Below are 18,748 nucleotides of genomic sequence, written 5' to 3' on the forward strand. Positions count from 1 at the left end.
TATTTAACAGAATATATAGTACACATTATATCCACCACCTTTTCTATTAGAGTTTTATATTTTTGTTTTAATCATGTTACTACCCTTTATTCATATGAAAGTTTTAATAATAATATTAAAGATACAATTTTGTTGTGGAACATATAATTTGTTTATTATTAAAAAATATGATTTAATGTATTTGTTCAGTATCATTGAAATATAATTATCATCATCATTATGGCTATTGGTACAGTTAACTATGCATATAAATTTTCTATGACCACAGTTGGCCATGCCAATAGCCAATATTTAGTGTATATAATAATATATAGATGGCTATTGGTACAGTTAACTACGCGTATAAATTGTCATTTTCTATGACCACAGTTGATCATGTGAATAGTCAATATAGTGTAGTGGCTATTGAGGTGGTGGACATGGTCCTTAATTTTATTGACAGGTATTTAGGTGATATATACTGTGCCGATAGAAGATGCTATTACAAGAATGGTTGACTGTGCGAATAGCCACTTCCATTTATAGCAGGGAATGCTCTTTCAGTCTCTGAATGGAAATACAAATTTGCATTCATGATAGTTACAGTGTAAATACTAAATTTGGTAAAATACTGTGCTATAGTCACTTATCATTCTATTCTTTAGAGCCAGAATCTTTTGTACATATGTATATAATTTTATCTGAATCTGTTTGTGTTTTCACACTGAAGCCAGCCCCTTGAATCAATTCCATTGCCTTTTCCATACCCCATGCAGCACCCAGCCCCTCACCACCTTCAAAATACATTGAGCCAGGTACACAATATAGCATGCTGAACATATACTTCTGTACAGCGTAATTAATGTGCACATTTTCAGAATGTTTTGTATGTAAATTTAAATCCATGATAACGCCCATCCCAGATGTTTTTTGAACGCGGTGGAACTCACTTAATCCTTTCTTAGGATGGGCTAGATCATGAACTACATTATGACAGAAGACAAAGTCAAATTTTTCATCCCATTCTTTTGGAAGTTCTTCAATGTTTTGCACTTGAAATGTCACATTACATATGTTTCTTTCCTTTGCTCGTCTTCGTCCGGTCTCCAATTGCTCAGAGACAAAGTCAACTCCAATGAAGTGAGACTTGGGGAAATGCTCTGCCAGTAGCAGCGTGGAGTCGCCTGCTCCACAGGCCAAATCTATCACCTCTGCTCCATTCTCTAGTATTATAAAGACAAAAATTATTTTTCGTTTAATAAACAATTTTTTCCAAATAATGAGTTTGTTAAAAGGGGACATCTACGTATGTACATTAAAGTCTATTTTCTACTAGACAAATATATACGCACAAATCGAACATTCCTAAACTGTGATTGGTTAAATTTTGTTTGCATCACTAAACGTAGATGAAAACATGAATATGTATGGGCATTAGTCGACAACTTCTGTTCGTCCCTAGTGGAAAACAGGCAATAATAATTATTTATTTCCACAAATAATAGAACAAAATACAGAGTAACATAATAAAAATACAACCAATAATGAACATACTGATATAATAATAATGGCAACCTTTCACAGATGTTTCTCTGAGCATGTGCAGAATGACTATTCTACTTAACAGCTACGTAGTCAAGTGGCATGTCATGTGACAAAAGGTCAAAGTTTATATATTGTAATACATGCAAGGTTCAGTTACAGATTATTTTCATAGTGACACCTCCCCCAGTCAAATGCATTATAGTCTCTCAATTCATAGTGACACCACTATATCTACATCACTTACCAAGTAATTTAGAAGCGCCCTCAATATTTTCTATATACGACAGGAGCTTGAAGTTAAATTTCATGCAATTGATTTCTGATTTTTGTCTTGCAAAGTCCAGATAGAAGTCTTGAGCTACACCTGAAAAACAAATGTATACTAATCACTATAACATAAAGTTCCAAGACCTATAAATAATAGGCGAGTTTAGTAAAGCTTCGCGTGTGGTACTGCTTCTTAATACTTATGTCCTTTGGGAATATAACTGTCTAAAGGCGTGGTGCAATTACAGCCTTACCTGTTGGTCCATCCTTTGGAAAGCAGGTTTTAACTTCTTCTCTAACCATATACAGCTTAGGTAGTAACTGCATGCTCTGTACACATATGGATTTGAAGTCTTTAGTGTTGAAATAATCACGACGATGTTCAGGTAGCAAGTAGGATTCAGTGGTCGGGTCTATGTCAACAATGCCACCCATTGTCAATGCCCCAAGCAGTTCCTTTACATATCTAAAAACAAGAATATTATAATCATTGAAAATTTTATAACATTTTAGAGGGACTACATGCCTTTTAAATTGATTTGTGCTTCTAAGCATTGAATCGAAGTATGACTATACATCAAAGAACTCGTACTGTAGGTGCGTTTGTAAACTATCTTATTAAAAAGTTTTGATATAAATAGTTGCAGTACTGAAACCAATACAAATCTGGCTATAAGGTTTATCGCAAATACCTTGATTTCGCAAGACACGTCATTGCACAATGCATGATGGGAAGGGTTTGGAAGCAATAGCGCCACCGTATAATACAAACTTAATATACTGGTGGTGGCGCTATTGCTCCCAAACCCTTCCCATTATGCATCGCTCGCGCAATTTGCGATAAACCTATTTCCTGGTTATTTTTCATTGGTGACCAAATAATTATTATGATATATAAACACAACAGCACAGAACATGAAATCTAAATTTCCCAGTGACATACTGAAATTTAATTAATTTAAAATGATAAGATGAGGAAATTTGTGAGAATGAGAAAAAGTCGAACCCGGAACCTTCTGCTTGATATGCAGATGTCCTAACCATTAGACCAGTGGGCTATTGTTCAAACACGATTGGATAGCGAATCTTTAACCCACTCAGCGTGCTACGGCGGAACAGCACTAGTCCCTTAATTGTACGCCAGAGCAACAAAGATCAAATTGATATGTTTAAAGGACATCAACATTACCTTGGTTTTAATTTGGATGCATCCGCTATTTCCTCATAAGTCTTATGTTTATCGAAGGTGCTTAGAATTTCAAACAAACCAACTTCTACTGCAGTAATGATTGCAATGTTCGTCATGGAACTGTTAAACATTGTGTTTAGCCTAGCTGCAAACATCTCTCCTGTTTCTTTACTCATTTTTCTAAATCTAAAAGAATAATTAATTAAAAATGGATAACAAATACAAATTACAGCATGGTTTATTCGGATAATTGTTAATAAATTCTAAATCATTGACAACAATAAATTGACAATATATAATAATAATCTTTTTCGCCGCTCTTTACCAAAAGGTCTCACAGCGCTTACAATTAAAAAAAGTTGGGTTTTAAGAACAGATAAAATCAATTGAAGTAGTAATTATGTTTTCATTTGACCATTTCACGAATCTAGAGCATAATTACCCCCTATAGGTAGGATGAGGTATTTAAATTCAACTTGTAAAATAATTAAAACAAAAATACCACAAGCAACAGCAAGTATCAGCAATAAAAACTTTATTATATAAAAATCAAACATATTTAATGTCTTGAAATATTTATTTATACAGTATTAGTAACTTAAGTTTCATGCATCAAGATTTCGGTCACATTTTGCTATAGAAAGCAGTAGTATTTTACAAATATAACAATGTTAATGTAAACTTTCTCTTTTTGCTTGAATATACTGTTAGTATTAATATAGTTTTCAAAATCAATGACCTAAAAATGTTTTTTGTTTATGGCAAACGACAATGTCAATAGTTTTACATTCATCTGAATGATGGATGAAACTAAGCCTGTTTAAAGCACCTTAATTGCTCCTAACATTGATAAAGGTCTTCTCGCATCCAGTGCTCACCTTGACCAGAGGAGAGGCATAAGCCAATACTAGATGCAGGGGCTGTCAAAAGAGTCAGCAGTGCTGATTTCAAATGCCTAATGAAATCCCAGCTCCATATACAGCACCCGATATTGCCAGAGGGTATGTCATCCAAGCTCTAAACAGGCCCAACGTTGCTTAACTTCGGTGATCTGACGAGAACCAGTGGTAATGTCGTATAAAAAAAATAAGACCTAAAAATATAAATACTCAAATGACCTTTGACATGCAATTTTTTTTCACTGGGTCGACCAAAGTTCAAAATATTGTTGGTATTAATGATAAATCAATATTAAACTGTGGAACATGATTGTTCAAGATATATTGTCCCCCTAAAATTTTTTTTTTTAATATGCCATTTATTTTACGGTCACATAACAGTTATTTATCTATTCACTTTCACAAAATGGCCTATTTAAAGTCTGATTTATTAATCTTCATTTTTCATGTTTTTGGGGGACAATACATCTAGTTTAATAAATAATTAAGGTGATGGAATTTTATTTACCTAGCAAAAAGTGACCACAAAGTACTGTTTGAGATAAAAAATAGAGAAAGTAGCTTTAAAAAATCTCTTTACTTCAGCTTTTGATGCTTGTACTTTCTCCTGGTAAAGAATATGGCCGTTCTTTAAGTCTTCAGCAGCAGTTGGCAGTTCTGAAAACATCTTTAAAACCTGATACTGTTTCCCATGTCTCATAGTGATATTGTTTTTCCTCTTTCTCTTCGGCATTATCAAACTGTCAATTTTAAAATGATACAATAAATATTGACGATTTAATTTGGCATTTACCGATATTATTATTGTATGGCATATAATTTTAGTTATTTTATCATATTATTAATTTATATCTTTAATGGCTTAAACTAACATTACATCACCACGCTGTATAAACTTTCACTCAAATGTATATCTTGTACTTATCAGATAACATTATTGCAAAAAGTATTACATTAAAAGTACAATGACAACAGACCAATCAGATGACTTATACCTAACCATGTGACTCAAAAGAGTCTTGTTGAAGCATTAATATCTATCAAACCCTTTATTTTTCTTTTAAATAGTTTATATGAACTTAAACTAAAAATATTACTAATTTAGAAAGAACTATGTGTCATGTTTTTTGAGAATTGTTACAGGTTTAGCCTATGTATACATCAAGTCTGAAGAAGCTGATTGTGAATTTAATTCAATAAATATTCTTATAAATACATTAAAATAAACTTGATTATACAATTATAAAAATAATACTCACAATTCTCAGAAAAAAAGGTAAGAAAAAAGTTGAGTACTGTATGTTATACCGATCTCAGCAAAATGTGTGGCAACGCAATGTAAAATACTAAATTTGTATTTTAGTGAACGTGTGACTCAAGCAATCACATTTTATGCAAATTAGTAGAAAAAATGCCTTAAAATTATATCCCTTTTACATCGCCTACCAAAACTCTGGAGTTTTAGTAGTGACGTTGTAAATTGGTCATGATTGTGAAACTGCGCAAGAAAATTCAAATTGCACATAACATTATTACCATATTACACCAAAAAAAAAAAAAACACTACCCTCAATAATACGCAATAAACAAACGCTTCCATAAAAACCCTCTCGAATTAAATACAAACATAGCCTACGTACGGAATTACATGCGATTGCTAGGTAAATATTAATGCACGATGCTTGGTAAAACTAAACATTAAAATGCTGATTGCGTGATGTACTAGGCCTATATTGTGATGCAAACCTACTGCTATTATATTATTGCAGTTACACTGATCCAACTGTTTTGACATTACACGTTGACTACCCCTCCCACTTTAGGTCACGTGGTTATCCATCATCACTGCACTGGCCTTTTTGGAAGCATGCACACACCAAAGGGCCAGGCCTACTCTAGCGCACTGGACTGCTATCAGGGGCTGCCTGCCTGCCTAGGCTTTTAGGCCTACTCGTATTTCTAGGCCTACACAACAAGCAGAGCCTGAGAGCCAAGATAAGTAAGGCTAAAACTGGGTTAAAAAACTTCTCGTAAATAAAATGTTACCTGCTTTGCTTTGCAAAAGTACGAACAATTTGGATTGAACAAAGTTTCAGACTCCGCCAGCACTTTTTCAGGTTTTATGAAAAATAAATGAAAGAAGCAAGTCCAAATTATAGAGGGCGCTATAACATTCTGAACAATATTAAAACCATAGAGGGCGCTATACAGAAGTCTAAAGACATTTTACAATTTGTATAATTTAATTCAAGAAAGTCACACCAAGCTAGAACACAAACTATAATTCATAAATGTACTTTTAATCTAGAAGAGTGATAAGTGTACAGTATTTTAATTAACCCTTTAATTAAATTGATAGAGATACCTCAGCAAGTGTGTTGATGAGTAAATCATTTGAAAACGAGATCCTTGTTAATACAGTACAAATAAAATATATTTAATAATAATTTATTTTATTTAATTAATAAATGGATAAAACATCAACTCGTCCGATTTTGTATATACATTATCAGTTATATTGGCGCCTGACTACAATATTCCTGTAATGAACTATGGAGGTCTACTTTCATCATAACACAAAGAGAATAGTAATCTCCTTTACTCAAGGCGATTTCCATACAATGTCATTCTCTTCTTTGTAATGTTCTCTTTCAGTCTCTACACCAACATAATGATGTCATACCACTACCATATTTGGTTATATCACTACCATATTTGGGCATATCACACTCTCTTTGTCAAACTAGTTTGATAGTGTAGACATGAATACTTCAACTCGACTATTTTCACTACTTTGTAGACTCCATAGTCAATGCAATGCTCTTCTCTGCCCGTTTGTTCAGATTATGACAATCTGCAAGAATATCTGTATTTGAAAAAAATATCAATCAATCAATCAATCGTTCGATTTATATAGCGCCATTCCAACAGAATAGAATTTAATTAATCAGCAACCACCATTAAATAAGTAATACACGTAAAGTGTTTTGATTGTATTAATACAGTACCTCTAATATTTTGTTCAATTTGTAATATGTTTGTATCTTCAGATGGTTTCTTAGACAACATGACATCATCAACCCATGGAACTGGTAGTGGAGACTCTCGAATCGGTCCTTCTCGAGGTGCTGGGGAAAAAGAAATATTAAATTGGTATAATTAGTATACCCTAATTAAAACTCATTAAATATTTATGCTACCTGAATATTAATTGGTATAGTCTTATTTTCATCTATTATAAGTTATGAGGTTCGAAAGCAAAGCCGAAATTATAAGTATACAGTGTAAATAAAGCTATATCTTATTATAGATTTGACATCATCAGTGCTTGGTTCCCGCTTGGAAGTAATGTAACGATGTAAGCTCACAGTTATTGATGTGATGGAGCATCCAAAATGTCACCTGTGAACTCACTTGTTTTGCACCTACGTGGTTGCGTTGTGACCAAGTAGGAGCCAAGTTTTAATAAGTCATAGGTCATCAAGGTCAAGTTTTTCAACAATCACACATACCCTCAAAGCAGGCATCAATTTCTTGGCACAATTTGAATAAGTCGCTACCTGGACCTGAAAGCCTATTCCCATCAAGTGTCCGCAGTGAGGGCAGCAGATAACAAATTGTTATTGTGTAACTTTGATCTTTGCATATTGGATTATCTAACTTATTCACAATGTCTTGCAGTCGTAATGTTTTAAGGAATTCAAGGCCAGCTAGTTTGCTCACACTGTCAAAACTGAATTAAAGAAAGAAAATCATATAACATCATTATTATCTTATTATCAGCATCTGCATACATGCCAACATCTAAAGCCTTGTCTACACTATCAAACTTCATGCGACAAAAAATGTGATGTGCCCATATATGGACATGATGATGTCATATCACTACCATATTTGGACACATCACATTATTTTGTCACATAAAGTTTGATAGTGTAGACAAGGCTTTAGTTTAAAAAACGGGAGCTGGTGTTTTTTTTATGTCACAGTACCTTCTATCTATTATCGAGAGGTAAAGAGTGCAGTGTGACGTCACAAGCGGTATCGCAAGAAGCAGTATCATAAATTGTATTTAATGCTTACCTGTTGATCAAGTTTCCAGCAGCATTCAAAGATTGTAAACTATCTAGACAACCAACTGGCTCTGAAAATGAATAATGTTATAAGTTGTAAAAGTAGATATTTTTTCATATATTTTCAAATATAATGGCCTATTTTGAGACTTAAAAATATTACATATTTACATTGTTTTATGTTTTAATGTATGCTTTGAGTGCTGGTGTGGCACGCCTTATGGCGACAGTGGTCCTTCGACCTCTTTTGCCACTCCTTGGCACACTCAAAGTTTATGTGTTGTTTTAATGTTGCTAAAATTAATAAAATAAAATAAATAAATAAACAATGGTGAGGTTGATTGTAGAGTTGCCCTGGTCCTCTCCACACTCCCAACATTTTTTGCTAATGACTGTAAATGGGATTATCTCTTTTGAAAAATGTGTTCATGTTGGTTTACTCACCTAAATCTGTGATTTGATTGGCTGATATGTTGAGATCAGTAAGTTGCTTTAACTTGTTGATTGGCAGCAGACTTGTAATACAGTTGTGAGAGACATCCAACCTTTCAATATTCTCACAATGTCTGATGTAACCTAGGTCCTTGATGCCTGCACAGATATCGTGTAAAAAAAAAAAAAATAATTAAACACCCCAATTAAATGAACCACAACAAACCACAATGAATTGCATCAAACCAAAATAATGAACCACAGTGAACTCCAATGAACCAGGGTTAGATGAAACAACCAGTGATGTAAATGTAATGAGGGAATAACCTGCAACTTGCAGCCTACTGGGCTCAATTGCACACAGGTGAGGACGACACACACAACTTTCTACTCCCCTATGTAAGGGTCCCTTCATGTGAGTGAACTTGAAGCCATGAAGGTTTATGCTATGCCCAGCGATCTTGAATTGTTATATAGTCCATTTGGTGCAGTTCAGTGGAGTAATTCATTGGTGGACGTTCATCGAGAATGCTGTATTTCATTGGAATTTGTTTTGGTTTTTGATGTCCGATGTAATTTGTCGGACCGGTAACCTGATTGGGATGTGTTGTTACCTTTTTGTTTAAAATTCAAATAATGAATACTAGTAACATCAAATTCTCCTGAAACTCTTTTCAGTACTTCAACAGTAATGGTCTCAACTGCATCATCTAAAAAAAGAACGTTCAATGTTTATAAATTATATTATTTGTTTGAGCATGTTTCTCTTGGCCACAATTTAAAATAAAACAGTTTTAATTTTTTAATCTGAGTTGCCAAAACTGGCTTACCCTGCATTTATATAGAATAAATGTTTAGGCAGATCGAGGTAGGCCTCTGCTAGGGTCTAGTAGCCTAATCCTACAGTGTAGGGTCTAGGCCTACCCTCTAATATTAGATAGTAGCCTATCTAGCTACAGTATTTTGACTGACTTACTCTGTAGAGGATGCATAGTCTAGACAAGCAAGGAAGGGTGCCTAGCTTCTAGGCCTAGGCTACGACAATGTGGTTTATTTATCTATTTATTAAAAGGAGAGTATTATCATAACTGCATTACAAACCATACTTTCTTTTTCTGTAAATTCAGCCATTATAAAGGTCTGGCTCAGTCATATTTATTAATTTTATGAACAATTCATGCAGTCTGTTGTTTGTTTGACGTCGCTGTGGATTTTTTATTTCTTAATTTTCTAAAACAAGTTGTATAGCGCCACCAGTATTATAGTCGATCCACCCGAGATCTATATATATAGATAGATCAAGATCTGTATTATATAGATCAAGATCTGTATTATATAGATCTCGGGTCAAGATCGAATAAATTGTTGTCTCTGCAATTTGGTTAATCAGTCCTCAAAAAAACACATTTGCTTTATGTTTGCTATATTTATTTATATTAAAGTTTATAAGAAAACTCAGGTCTTAGTCCTCCACATAACTTTAGTAATGCATCAAAAGTCTTTTATCTAGGGAGCCTCATTTTCATCCCCTTAAATAACGCACAACAAATAAAAGAAACAAGTCAATAATGTATTAATTACTTTTATTAGTTTGCTCAAACGGGGCGACTGTTGTGTAGGCTAAAATATAAACAGGGGACTAGGTTTTCACACCCTCTGTTCGTTTATTCTTAATCATCGTAAACGGGAAAACATAGACTACCTACATGATAATGCGAACTATAAGATCACAAATGTATAAATACAATCTGGTTGCAATTACGTGAAAGAATAACCTTTAACCTACTAGATAACGTTTGGTGATAAAACGTTTCAATGAAGAATCACAACGTAAATGAAACAAACTAGGGATTTTATTTTAAACATAGATAATTTTGCTTTTAATAACCTAGCTGATTTTTTTCTTGGTAAAATCTACAATAGTTCCAGATATAAACTGCCTACTGAAAACACTGCACGAGACCAAGCAGTTAGTTCTATTAACTCAATATAGCGTTAAATTAATTAAAAAATAAAGAAAAATTATTTCAAAGATTGAATTAGGTTTTCTAACATCATATACATTACAGCTACAGACAACATCTTTGGAATAAAAATTACTGTATGAAAAAAAAAATATTTATATATGATTATCTGTATTAATAACATGTAAGCCTATGGACACAGTGATACTAAAAGTTATAGGAAGGGTTGGAACTTGGTAACGTACCATCACAGAACGAGTCTGCTCATTGGTCGATGATACCACAAGTTACAGTAATCAACAAATTAGGGAGATCAGTTTATTGAGGGAAGGGTAATTCTGTTAATTATTATTCAGCTGTCAAAATACATAACCTAAACAAAATGAATACATAAATAGTGTACAAAGAACTGGAAAATATCGGCCGGAACATGGCTTATGAATGTTTATTTATTGTAATACTGATACATGAAATGATACCCAGATATATTTAGTTTTACCGTCAACAACACAAATGTCTTCATCGTTTTAATCAATGCTCCATGTGCAGTGCCTACAATATTTAATCAATATTTTTTTTTTCTTTTTTTAAATAATTTTAGCTTATGGGTGCCACTAAAGCCTACATTTACACGTTATCTAACCTAAAGCTCTGTCGTCGTCCAATTATCTTTTCATAGCGTTCTTTATGCTTTCCAATTCCTGATTAAACTTTCCCTTATTACACAGTTGATAACAATTTTTTGGACTAACTATTCCCGGGGGTAAGGAACCATGGAGGAAGGGAATCCCTACCCCCTACACAGCATCACATTGGAGTGTAATATTTAAAAAAATAAATGAAAAAAAAATGCAACAAATATAGAAATTTGTATTCAAGTACAGAACATGCTGGTACTCCCGAAAAATTTCATTGGATTTCTACCATAACCAGGATAAGTAGAAGAGATGATAAAAGATGTTTACAGAAGTATAGAAAGTTTGTCAAATAGATTGATAGTAGTAGAGATTTACATAGCATTCAAGTCAGCAAGGGTCTGATCCAACTCATCAGCAACCCGTCGGGACTTCTCCTTCTCCATGAACAACTCATCTGTAAGGCGGAGTAAAGAAGCGAAAAGAAAAAAAAATGAATGTAAAAATATAGTAAGAGAGAAGGATAGATAGAAATAAATTGCAGAAGCACTGATAAAAGCACTTATTGTAAATATAATTAGCACAAAAAGCAACCAAGCAAATATTAGAGGAAAATGTTAAAAATCACAATATATATTCTACGTACATATATGTATGCAAAATTTATGTTGACATTATTACTACCACCACCACCACCATATGCTTCTACCCTATACAGCACCCTAGGAATGACCGCACTTCAAGCTTAATTAGGTCTATCGGCCTCTACAGACGGCCATTTTTATTTATTAAATCTTTTTCCTACAAAGTTATATTATCTATACCTAATTTTACCATGGAATGTCTATCAATATAATCAGACAATAATTTGTATAATTTTGCGTAAAACTATTGCAAAGCCCAGTCCACACTACCAAACTTGTGAGGAAAAAAGGTGTCCATAAATGGGCGTGGTATCACATTACATATCAAATCACATAAAAACAGTGAAAAAGCAATTTGTTAGTTAAATTTAAACATATAGGATTTAGTCATAATTGTTCAAATAAATTTGATAGAATTTGTTGAGTGTGAAAGGGCTTTACTTATTTTTTTAAAAAAATGAATTTATTTTTCATAACATGATCAAAAAGTTAATAAAAGTTAATTTATAATATGTTGATTCAGGCTTAATAAGAAAAAGCCACATCTACAAATTACACTATATTGTAGGCAATAACACAGTATATATAAATTACAAGAGTCTCTATCATGTGTATGCAAATGGACTACATGTCCCTACATTGGCAGATAATGACAAAATGCAAACAAAATAATTAATGATTATTTTCTTAAATTCTAGAAAAAAAAAATCAATTGCCTGTAGGAATATGTTTACAGAATTGGGTAGAAATTAATTAACTAGGAAAAACACACAAATATAATTGTGTAATATAAAACATTTTTAATCAATCACTTTTATTATATATATATATATAAAAAAAGAACCAGACATATCATTGGTCCTGTAATTCCATCATTTGGTCAAGCAACCCCCGGTACATTGGTGACCGGCAAGCAAGATGAAAAATAAGCACAAAAAAACAATAATAAAAATACAAAATAAGAGTGTTTGACTCCATGTGCTTTTTGTCATTATTAACTCTTTTCACTTGCACAACATTTTTTCTAAACACAATCTATGTCTACAAATAAGTTGGTCACTTGTTCTCGAGGTGTTAAGCTTGACCTTGCCACGTATAACTGAAAGAGAAAAAAAAAAATCAGAAAATTATAATAACAAAATTTTAGCAAATTGCACAGGTAAGCCTGCCACCATTTTCAGTAATTAACATTTTTCAGTATGTTTTATGATTATCTTATTTTGTCACCCGATTCTCATTTATATGGCATTAAACTGTATGCCCAGTATCATAGGAAAATTCTGTAATACAATGTCACATGTATCACACAGGCTTATGGCCAACTACAAGAAATAACCGCCCCAGAACGGGTACCTCTCCCCACCCCAATGCAGTAGTTTAAACACAATTCACAGTACAAATTTCGTTCATGTTGATATTCCATAGTTCCCAGTAGGGTAACATTCTGGCACAAAGTGTGATGTCATCAAATATGGTAGTAATAAGCCCAAATATGGTAGTGAAATGACATCATATGTCCATATATGGGCACATCACATTTTTACTTGGGGTACCCGAGTCTACAGTAAGACTCTCTCATCTTCTCTTCCATCCAACACTATTGAGTAAAAAGTGCAAATTATAAAAGTACTACTCCTCTCTTATTCATTGTACTATTGAGCTGGGATTTGGCATGAAAATACTACAGAGACATGTCCTCAAAGCTATAGAGCCGGATTTTTTAATTTCAACCGGATGCAGCCATATGACGTCTAGAAGATGGTACCGTATAGCCGTAGCGAGGTTATTGATGTCTTGTGACGTCACATCCCGTCTTTTGACGTCATTACGGCTTCGTTTGCTGTACCCCAAGTATCGCACATTCATGCTTGTTTTGTAACATAAAGTTTGATAGTGTGGACAGAGCTTTAGCTAACAACATAATAATTATGTTCAAACTAACCTTATTTACATAGCATTAACTTCCAGAAGTAGGTTATCCAATTCTTGTTTAGCCGCTTCATATTTTTTTTGCTCCTTCTCAAGATCATCTGGAAAAGATATGAAATGATATTATGTTACATATATCCTCAATTTTTGTAATTTTCAAGCATATAATTATAGAAATAGAACATAAAATTCTAAAAAAATTGGGATTAGACTTTCTACACACCCACAACAGCGACAGTTCGAAAGATGCGTTGGGTACTTTGAAGTGCACATGTAAGCACTGGACCTACCGTTTTATCAGATTCTCATATCTCAAAATATGGCATAATTTGCCCAGTATCATAGGCGAATTCTGTAATACGGTGTCACATGTATCACATGTGGTACCTACATTATGTTAAGTTTAGGCTTATGTGACACTGTGTCATAGAAATTGCCTATGATTACTATGTATATACTATACATACAGTACAGAACTGTGAATAGGCTACTAGTTTTACATCCTTATTATCCAAGAAGACAACTATCAAAAAAATGTTCGAGTAGTTTTTTATATACGCATCCAACAGCGAGTAATTTGCCAATAACCACTCAGTCACTCAACTCAAGATTAACTGCAATTTTTATTTCATAATAAAGTTGATTTTTTACTGGGTAAATCAGAACCTTAGTTTATGAATATATCATTTCTTGAATGGTCCATTTACATTCATCGTGAGCCATTTTATGATTCTTAATTATGAAATTTATTCTTTTGCTTTTTTATTTGTGAAATAACTTCAAACTTGAAAGGAAATTCCAAATGTTTTAAACCAAGAATTATTTTTTATTAATATGTATAATAAACCAATTATTTGTTGGATGATATTGCTAGTTAACTAGCATGGCAATATTTACCTATATTGTATCATAATATACATACAAAATAAATACAAAAAAATTAATATTCGAATTAAACTCCAAATGGGTAGAATAAATCAACAACAGTACTTTGACTTTCCTAAACTATGTTAACATTTATTTATTTAGTTATTTTAAAGATAAGTTTATTTTTTGTAACAACTGTAAGTATTTAAAGGCAAATAAGGCAACCTAAAGCTCTGTCTACACTATCAAACTAGTTAGACAAAAAAGTGTAATGTGCCCAAACATGATGGTAATATGCCAGTGATATGACATCATCATGTCCATATATGAGCACATCAAATTTTTTTTCACATAAAGTTTGATAGTGTAGACAGAGATTTACAAATGTTAATGCCGATAAACAGAATATTCGACTACTACAGATATTGACATAACTGAACCATTAGACAACAGAGACCAAGTCTAACTGGGCCATTTGAATTTTGTTATTATTGAACTGATTGTTAATTTAAACATTATTTACTGTCTGCTATTCAATGTTTGATTTCTTCTATTAAATTGTATATTTTATCCAACTGGTAGTTCTCTACAGTATTAAGATGAAAAAATAGCTGCTGCATTACGGGAGCATGTTTCCATACACATTTGATTTTAAAAAATGACCGGGATAATAATGTGAAGATATGCTTAAACTTATTGTGCATTAAGCGATATATAAGAACGAATATTATTATTATTAAAAACAAATGTATCCAACAAATGTCATAAAAGAGAACAATTAAAAGATAAAAAACTAGCTGCTGCATTATGGGAGCATGTTTCCATACGTGTTTGATTTATAAACGGGATAATAATATGAAGATAATGCTTAGAAGTATTGTACATTCAGCGCTTTTATAAGAATGAATATTATTATTATAAAAAACAAATAATAAAAGAGAAAGACAATTAAAAATTCTTGACGACAAAAAATGACCGACTGGATTCTAACAACGATAGGATGCAATGAAAAGACTGTGACAAATCACAAATGAAATATAACGAACCTCTGAACAGTTGGCTGATTGGTTAAAAATAATTTAACATTTGTAAAAAGATATTTTATCTGTCTGTATTGGTATTTGTGAGAGTTTTAAATATGTAGTGTTTTTTTTCACACGGAATAATCAAAGTTATTACCTTCATCTTGCCTTTCATCTTCACAATTCTGGATCATAGTTTTTATTTGAAGTTATTTTTAATCTTTTCTCCACAAAAACACAATATTAAAGTCTATAATCTATGATCACACCATGCAGTTTGGATGTTTGTTTGTTGTAATTTTTCCACAAAATCATGCAGATATCAATTGAGGGCGCTAACAATTACGGTTGAGCGTGCATAGTTGTGTTTACACTTTATAATTATGTTGCGTTTTACAGTGAATTAATAATGTAATGTATACATGAACATGCCATGAAAATTATCCATTAAAACGTTTTAATAACAATTCTTTTGTAATGGAATAACAAAAATAATATTACTGGTTATGAATTAATAGTACCTACAAAATGAATATATTTATATTTTATAGTTTACTATAGCGAAAGTCTTGAAACACTGAATTTAATAGACCTGTTTTTTCTCATATTTTGACATCAAATTTTTTATACTGTATTTTATATTTTTCAAAATTCAAATGATCTACTGTATTTTTCCAACACAAAACTGTTTTCTCCAACCTCAACACAACAAACTAAATTGATCTATGATTATTACCAAAATGATTAAAAAACTTAGGTTAGTTACAAATATTATTTCACAATCAAATGAGTTTACAGTGGAACATCCATCCATTAAGAGGACACCTTCGGGACCCAACTAAGTGTTCCCTGAATAGGGGTTGGCATTGGTGTTAAAACATATATTGCCTCTCATACATGTCCCCTGTATGGGGGTCCCAAATGAGCGCCTTAAACTGCAATTCAAACCCCACAGACTGAGACTGAAGCTAATTTGAGTATAACAGTTCAACTTGAAATTACAGAATTACTCAATTTAATTTAAGATTTAGTAGTTTTTGATGACAATGATGATCTATACAATCTATTATAATTCTTAAGTTATATATTTTAAATAATAAAAACATTCCTACATTATATTTAAGATTTATATAATAATATGTGACAATAATAATATCATAATGTAGTTATGATGATTAATAAATTTAAAAAATGGCATTTTATGTTCTAAAACTTGGAAGGAAATAAAAAGTGATAAAATCGTGCAAAAACAAATGCTTTGTATGTATCATTCCTCAACTGAAAACTAACACCAGGAATTTTAAGTAATTTATCAGACATGTGAAATTAGAGGCTGTTTATGAAGAATCATACAACAATTATGAGCATGATGAGGGGAAGTATAAAAAATAAAATAAATAACTATATGTAGTTTGGAAGGGCTGGTCTTAGGATGTATTCAAATTATAAACTGTGTGAATAGATAGTAATTTATGTAACTTCTATTCTGTGTGTGAATCATACCTATAGATATAGTAATCTATATAACTTCTATTCTGTGTGTGAATCGTACCTATAGATATAATAATCTATGTAACTTCTATTCTGTGTGTGATTCATACCTATAGATATAGTAATCTATGTAACTTCTATTCTGTGTGTGATTCATACCTATAGATATAGTAATCTATGTAACTTCTATTCTGTGTGTGAATCGTACCTATAGATATAGTAATCTATGTAACTTCTATTCTGTGTGTGAATCGTACCTATAGATATAGTAATCTATGTAACTCCTATTCTGTGTGTGAGTGAATTGTACCTACAGAGTTTAATAAACCTGACCTCCAACCCCTGAAATTTGTTTTGTTTACTTGCTTTAAAATATCTCATTAAATTAAAACATTCCAAAATAGCTACAAATCTATTGTGTCACAGTTAATGTGGAAATGAAAATTTGAAAATAGATTTATGAAATAATGGACATGCCTGGGTAATAGGATACAGAGGCGGAATACAATGCTTATACTGGGTAATTTTCTAGTCACATGCTCAATATTAAGCCCTCCTTTCGATGCAAATTGTAGCATTGTGAAAAAAAAACAGGAACATTCTAAACCTACATGTCCTTAATAGTACACAGCAGAGGTATGAATATATGTTAGCAAACAGTGGTTATTTTAGCATGCAATCTGGTACATTCTCAAATTAATGAGTAACACTCAAAAAACCATTCTCACACTCAAATCTTACACTGGATTCTCTCCTCATAATGAGGTTACAATCAAAAACACAAAGAATTTTTTTTTAAATTTAAAACAAACAATAAGAAAAACAGGCTAGGGAAAAAAAATCATATGAATGTAAAATAAACTTATATATTAAAACATTCAATAGAAACAAATTCATAATTGAAAGAAAATATTGAAAATAGATAGAACAGTAGTGGTGGTGGTAGTGATATGAAAATATTAACTGTTAAAATTTAACTTAAATATAAAAAACTTAATTATAACTGTACTATTATAGTTATACCGTAACACATATACTGTATATAACTAAAAACTCACTGGTCTTAACATGGAAACACAACGATACAACCTTATTACTACTACTACTCTGGCTTTACATACATACACAATATATACTGTATTTTGAACACAGCAAAAACTATTCAACATTAGGTTAATTTTCAAAGACAAAAAAAAACCGTCCATATTTTTTAATATCGAAACCAATATTCTCTCAACTGCAAATATGATTAGTGGGTCAAAGTTCACCAATTTAATTAGCAGGTCAAAGTTTACAGGAACAAGCGCAACAGTGATCATACTCACTAGCTTCTTCCCATAACTCTCTTTTTGCACCTACGGCAAATTGTCATTTTTCTCAGTGTTTGAAATTTATCTACCAGAATAGAAGCAAAAACAATAATGCAAAATGTGGTGTTTAGTTTAAAATTTTCATTTGCATTTCAATTTTGTGAAATTCTCTATTTTATGACCTGTAAACTTTGACCCCAACATATTTAGCCAGTTCAATGAAAATGGCTAACCATTTAGATAAAAAAATAAAAAATGGTGCAAAAATCCCGAAATATTGTGAAAATTAATCTAAACACTACACACTGTGCATTTATCTAGTTACAGTAATTTTAAATAATTTTATTTGAACATAACTTTTTCAATGAAACATTATTAAATCCTTATAAATAAGCCTAGTCTACACTAGGAGACTTGATCAAACTTTAATTTGCAAGAACCGCATATTTATCCGCAAGTTTGTTAGTGGAGACTAGGCTTTACACCAACAGTACTTAGACAA

General features: G+C 32.0%; 3 protein-coding genes across 8 annotated transcripts in view; all 3 read right to left on the bottom strand.

Moving 5' to 3' along the window:
* Nucleotides 1–23: 23 nt before the first annotated feature.
* LOC140062115 (S-adenosylmethionine-dependent methyltransferase Rv2258c-like) lies at nucleotides 24–6,063 on the bottom strand. 2 transcript variants are annotated; one of them, XM_072108171.1, is made up of 6 exons: nucleotides 4,388–4,829; nucleotides 3,859–4,031; nucleotides 2,981–3,166; nucleotides 2,046–2,257; nucleotides 1,769–1,888; nucleotides 24–1,202 (listed from the first exon to the last, which is right to left on the bottom strand). In XM_072108171.1, the coding sequence occupies exons 2-6, from the start codon at nucleotides 3,876–3,878 to the stop codon at nucleotides 634–636; spliced, it is 1,107 nt and encodes a 368-aa protein (XP_071964272.1). In that variant the 5' UTR covers nucleotides 3,879–4,031; nucleotides 4,388–4,829; the 3' UTR covers nucleotides 24–633. The 2 variants fall into 2 exon arrangements, with proteins under 2 accessions (XP_071964272.1, XP_071964273.1); XM_072108172.1 differs by lacking the exons at nucleotides 3,859–4,031; nucleotides 4,388–4,829 and adding an exon at nucleotides 5,926–6,063 and having other exon boundaries at nucleotides 26–1,202.
* A 112-nt stretch (nucleotides 6,064–6,175) lies between these two features.
* On the bottom strand, nucleotides 6,176–9,601 carry LOC140062116 (leucine-rich repeat-containing protein 61-like). Its single transcript, XM_072108173.1, has 7 exons — nucleotides 9,491–9,601; nucleotides 8,999–9,094; nucleotides 8,397–8,543; nucleotides 7,963–8,023; nucleotides 7,392–7,612; nucleotides 6,888–7,007; nucleotides 6,176–6,745 (listed from the first exon to the last, which is right to left on the bottom strand). Exons 1-7 carry the CDS (start codon nucleotides 9,513–9,515, stop codon nucleotides 6,669–6,671), a joined length of 747 nt encoding a protein of 248 aa, XP_071964274.1. The 5' UTR covers nucleotides 9,516–9,601; the 3' UTR covers nucleotides 6,176–6,668.
* Nucleotides 9,602–9,953: 352 nt separating this feature from the next.
* The window catches only part of LOC140062962 (uncharacterized), a 37,963-nt gene continuing 29,168 nt past the window's right edge, over nucleotides 9,954–18,748 (bottom strand). For 3 of the 5 annotated variants that reach the window (XM_072109357.1, XM_072109355.1, XM_072109359.1), the window contains one exon: nucleotides 9,954–11,440. In XM_072109357.1, coding sequence (XP_071965458.1) covers nucleotides 11,358–11,440 — 83 coding nt within the window. In that variant the 3' untranslated portion in view covers nucleotides 9,954–11,357. The other 2 variants (XM_072109358.1, XM_072109356.1) reach the window with 2 other exon arrangements.

Source organism: Antedon mediterranea, chromosome 11 (assembly GCF_964355755.1).
Source record: "Antedon mediterranea chromosome 11, ecAntMedi1.1, whole genome shotgun sequence".
Taxonomy (NCBI): Eukaryota; Metazoa; Echinodermata; class Crinoidea; order Comatulida; family Antedonidae; genus Antedon; species Antedon mediterranea.

What these genes read in the sequence shown, in the direction of transcription:
- LOC140062116 (XM_072108173.1), bottom strand. Translation starts at nt 9,515, where the DNA reads ATGGCTGAATTTACAGAAAAAGAAA. An exon ending in TGAATTTACAGAAAAAGAAA is followed by an intron (nt 9,095 to 9,490) that starts GTATGGTTTGTA and finishes TTCTTTTTTTAG; the next exon opens with ATGATGCAGTTGAGACCATT. An exon ending in TTTGAATTTTAAACAAAAAG is followed by an intron (nt 8,544 to 8,998) that starts GTAACAACACAT and finishes ATATCTGTGCAG; the next exon opens with GCATCAAGGACCTAGGTTAC.
- LOC140062115 (XM_072108171.1), bottom strand. Translation starts at nt 3,878, where the DNA reads ATGCCTCTCCTCTGGTCAAG. An exon ending in GCATCCAAATTAAAACCAAG is followed by an intron (nt 2,258 to 2,980) that starts GTAATGTTGATG and finishes TCTTGTTTTTAG; the next exon opens with ATATGTAAAGGAACTGCTTG. An exon ending in GGGCGCTTCTAAATTACTTG is followed by an intron (nt 1,203 to 1,768) that starts GTAAGTGATGTA and finishes TTATAATACTAG; the next exon opens with AGAATGGAGCAGAGGTGATA.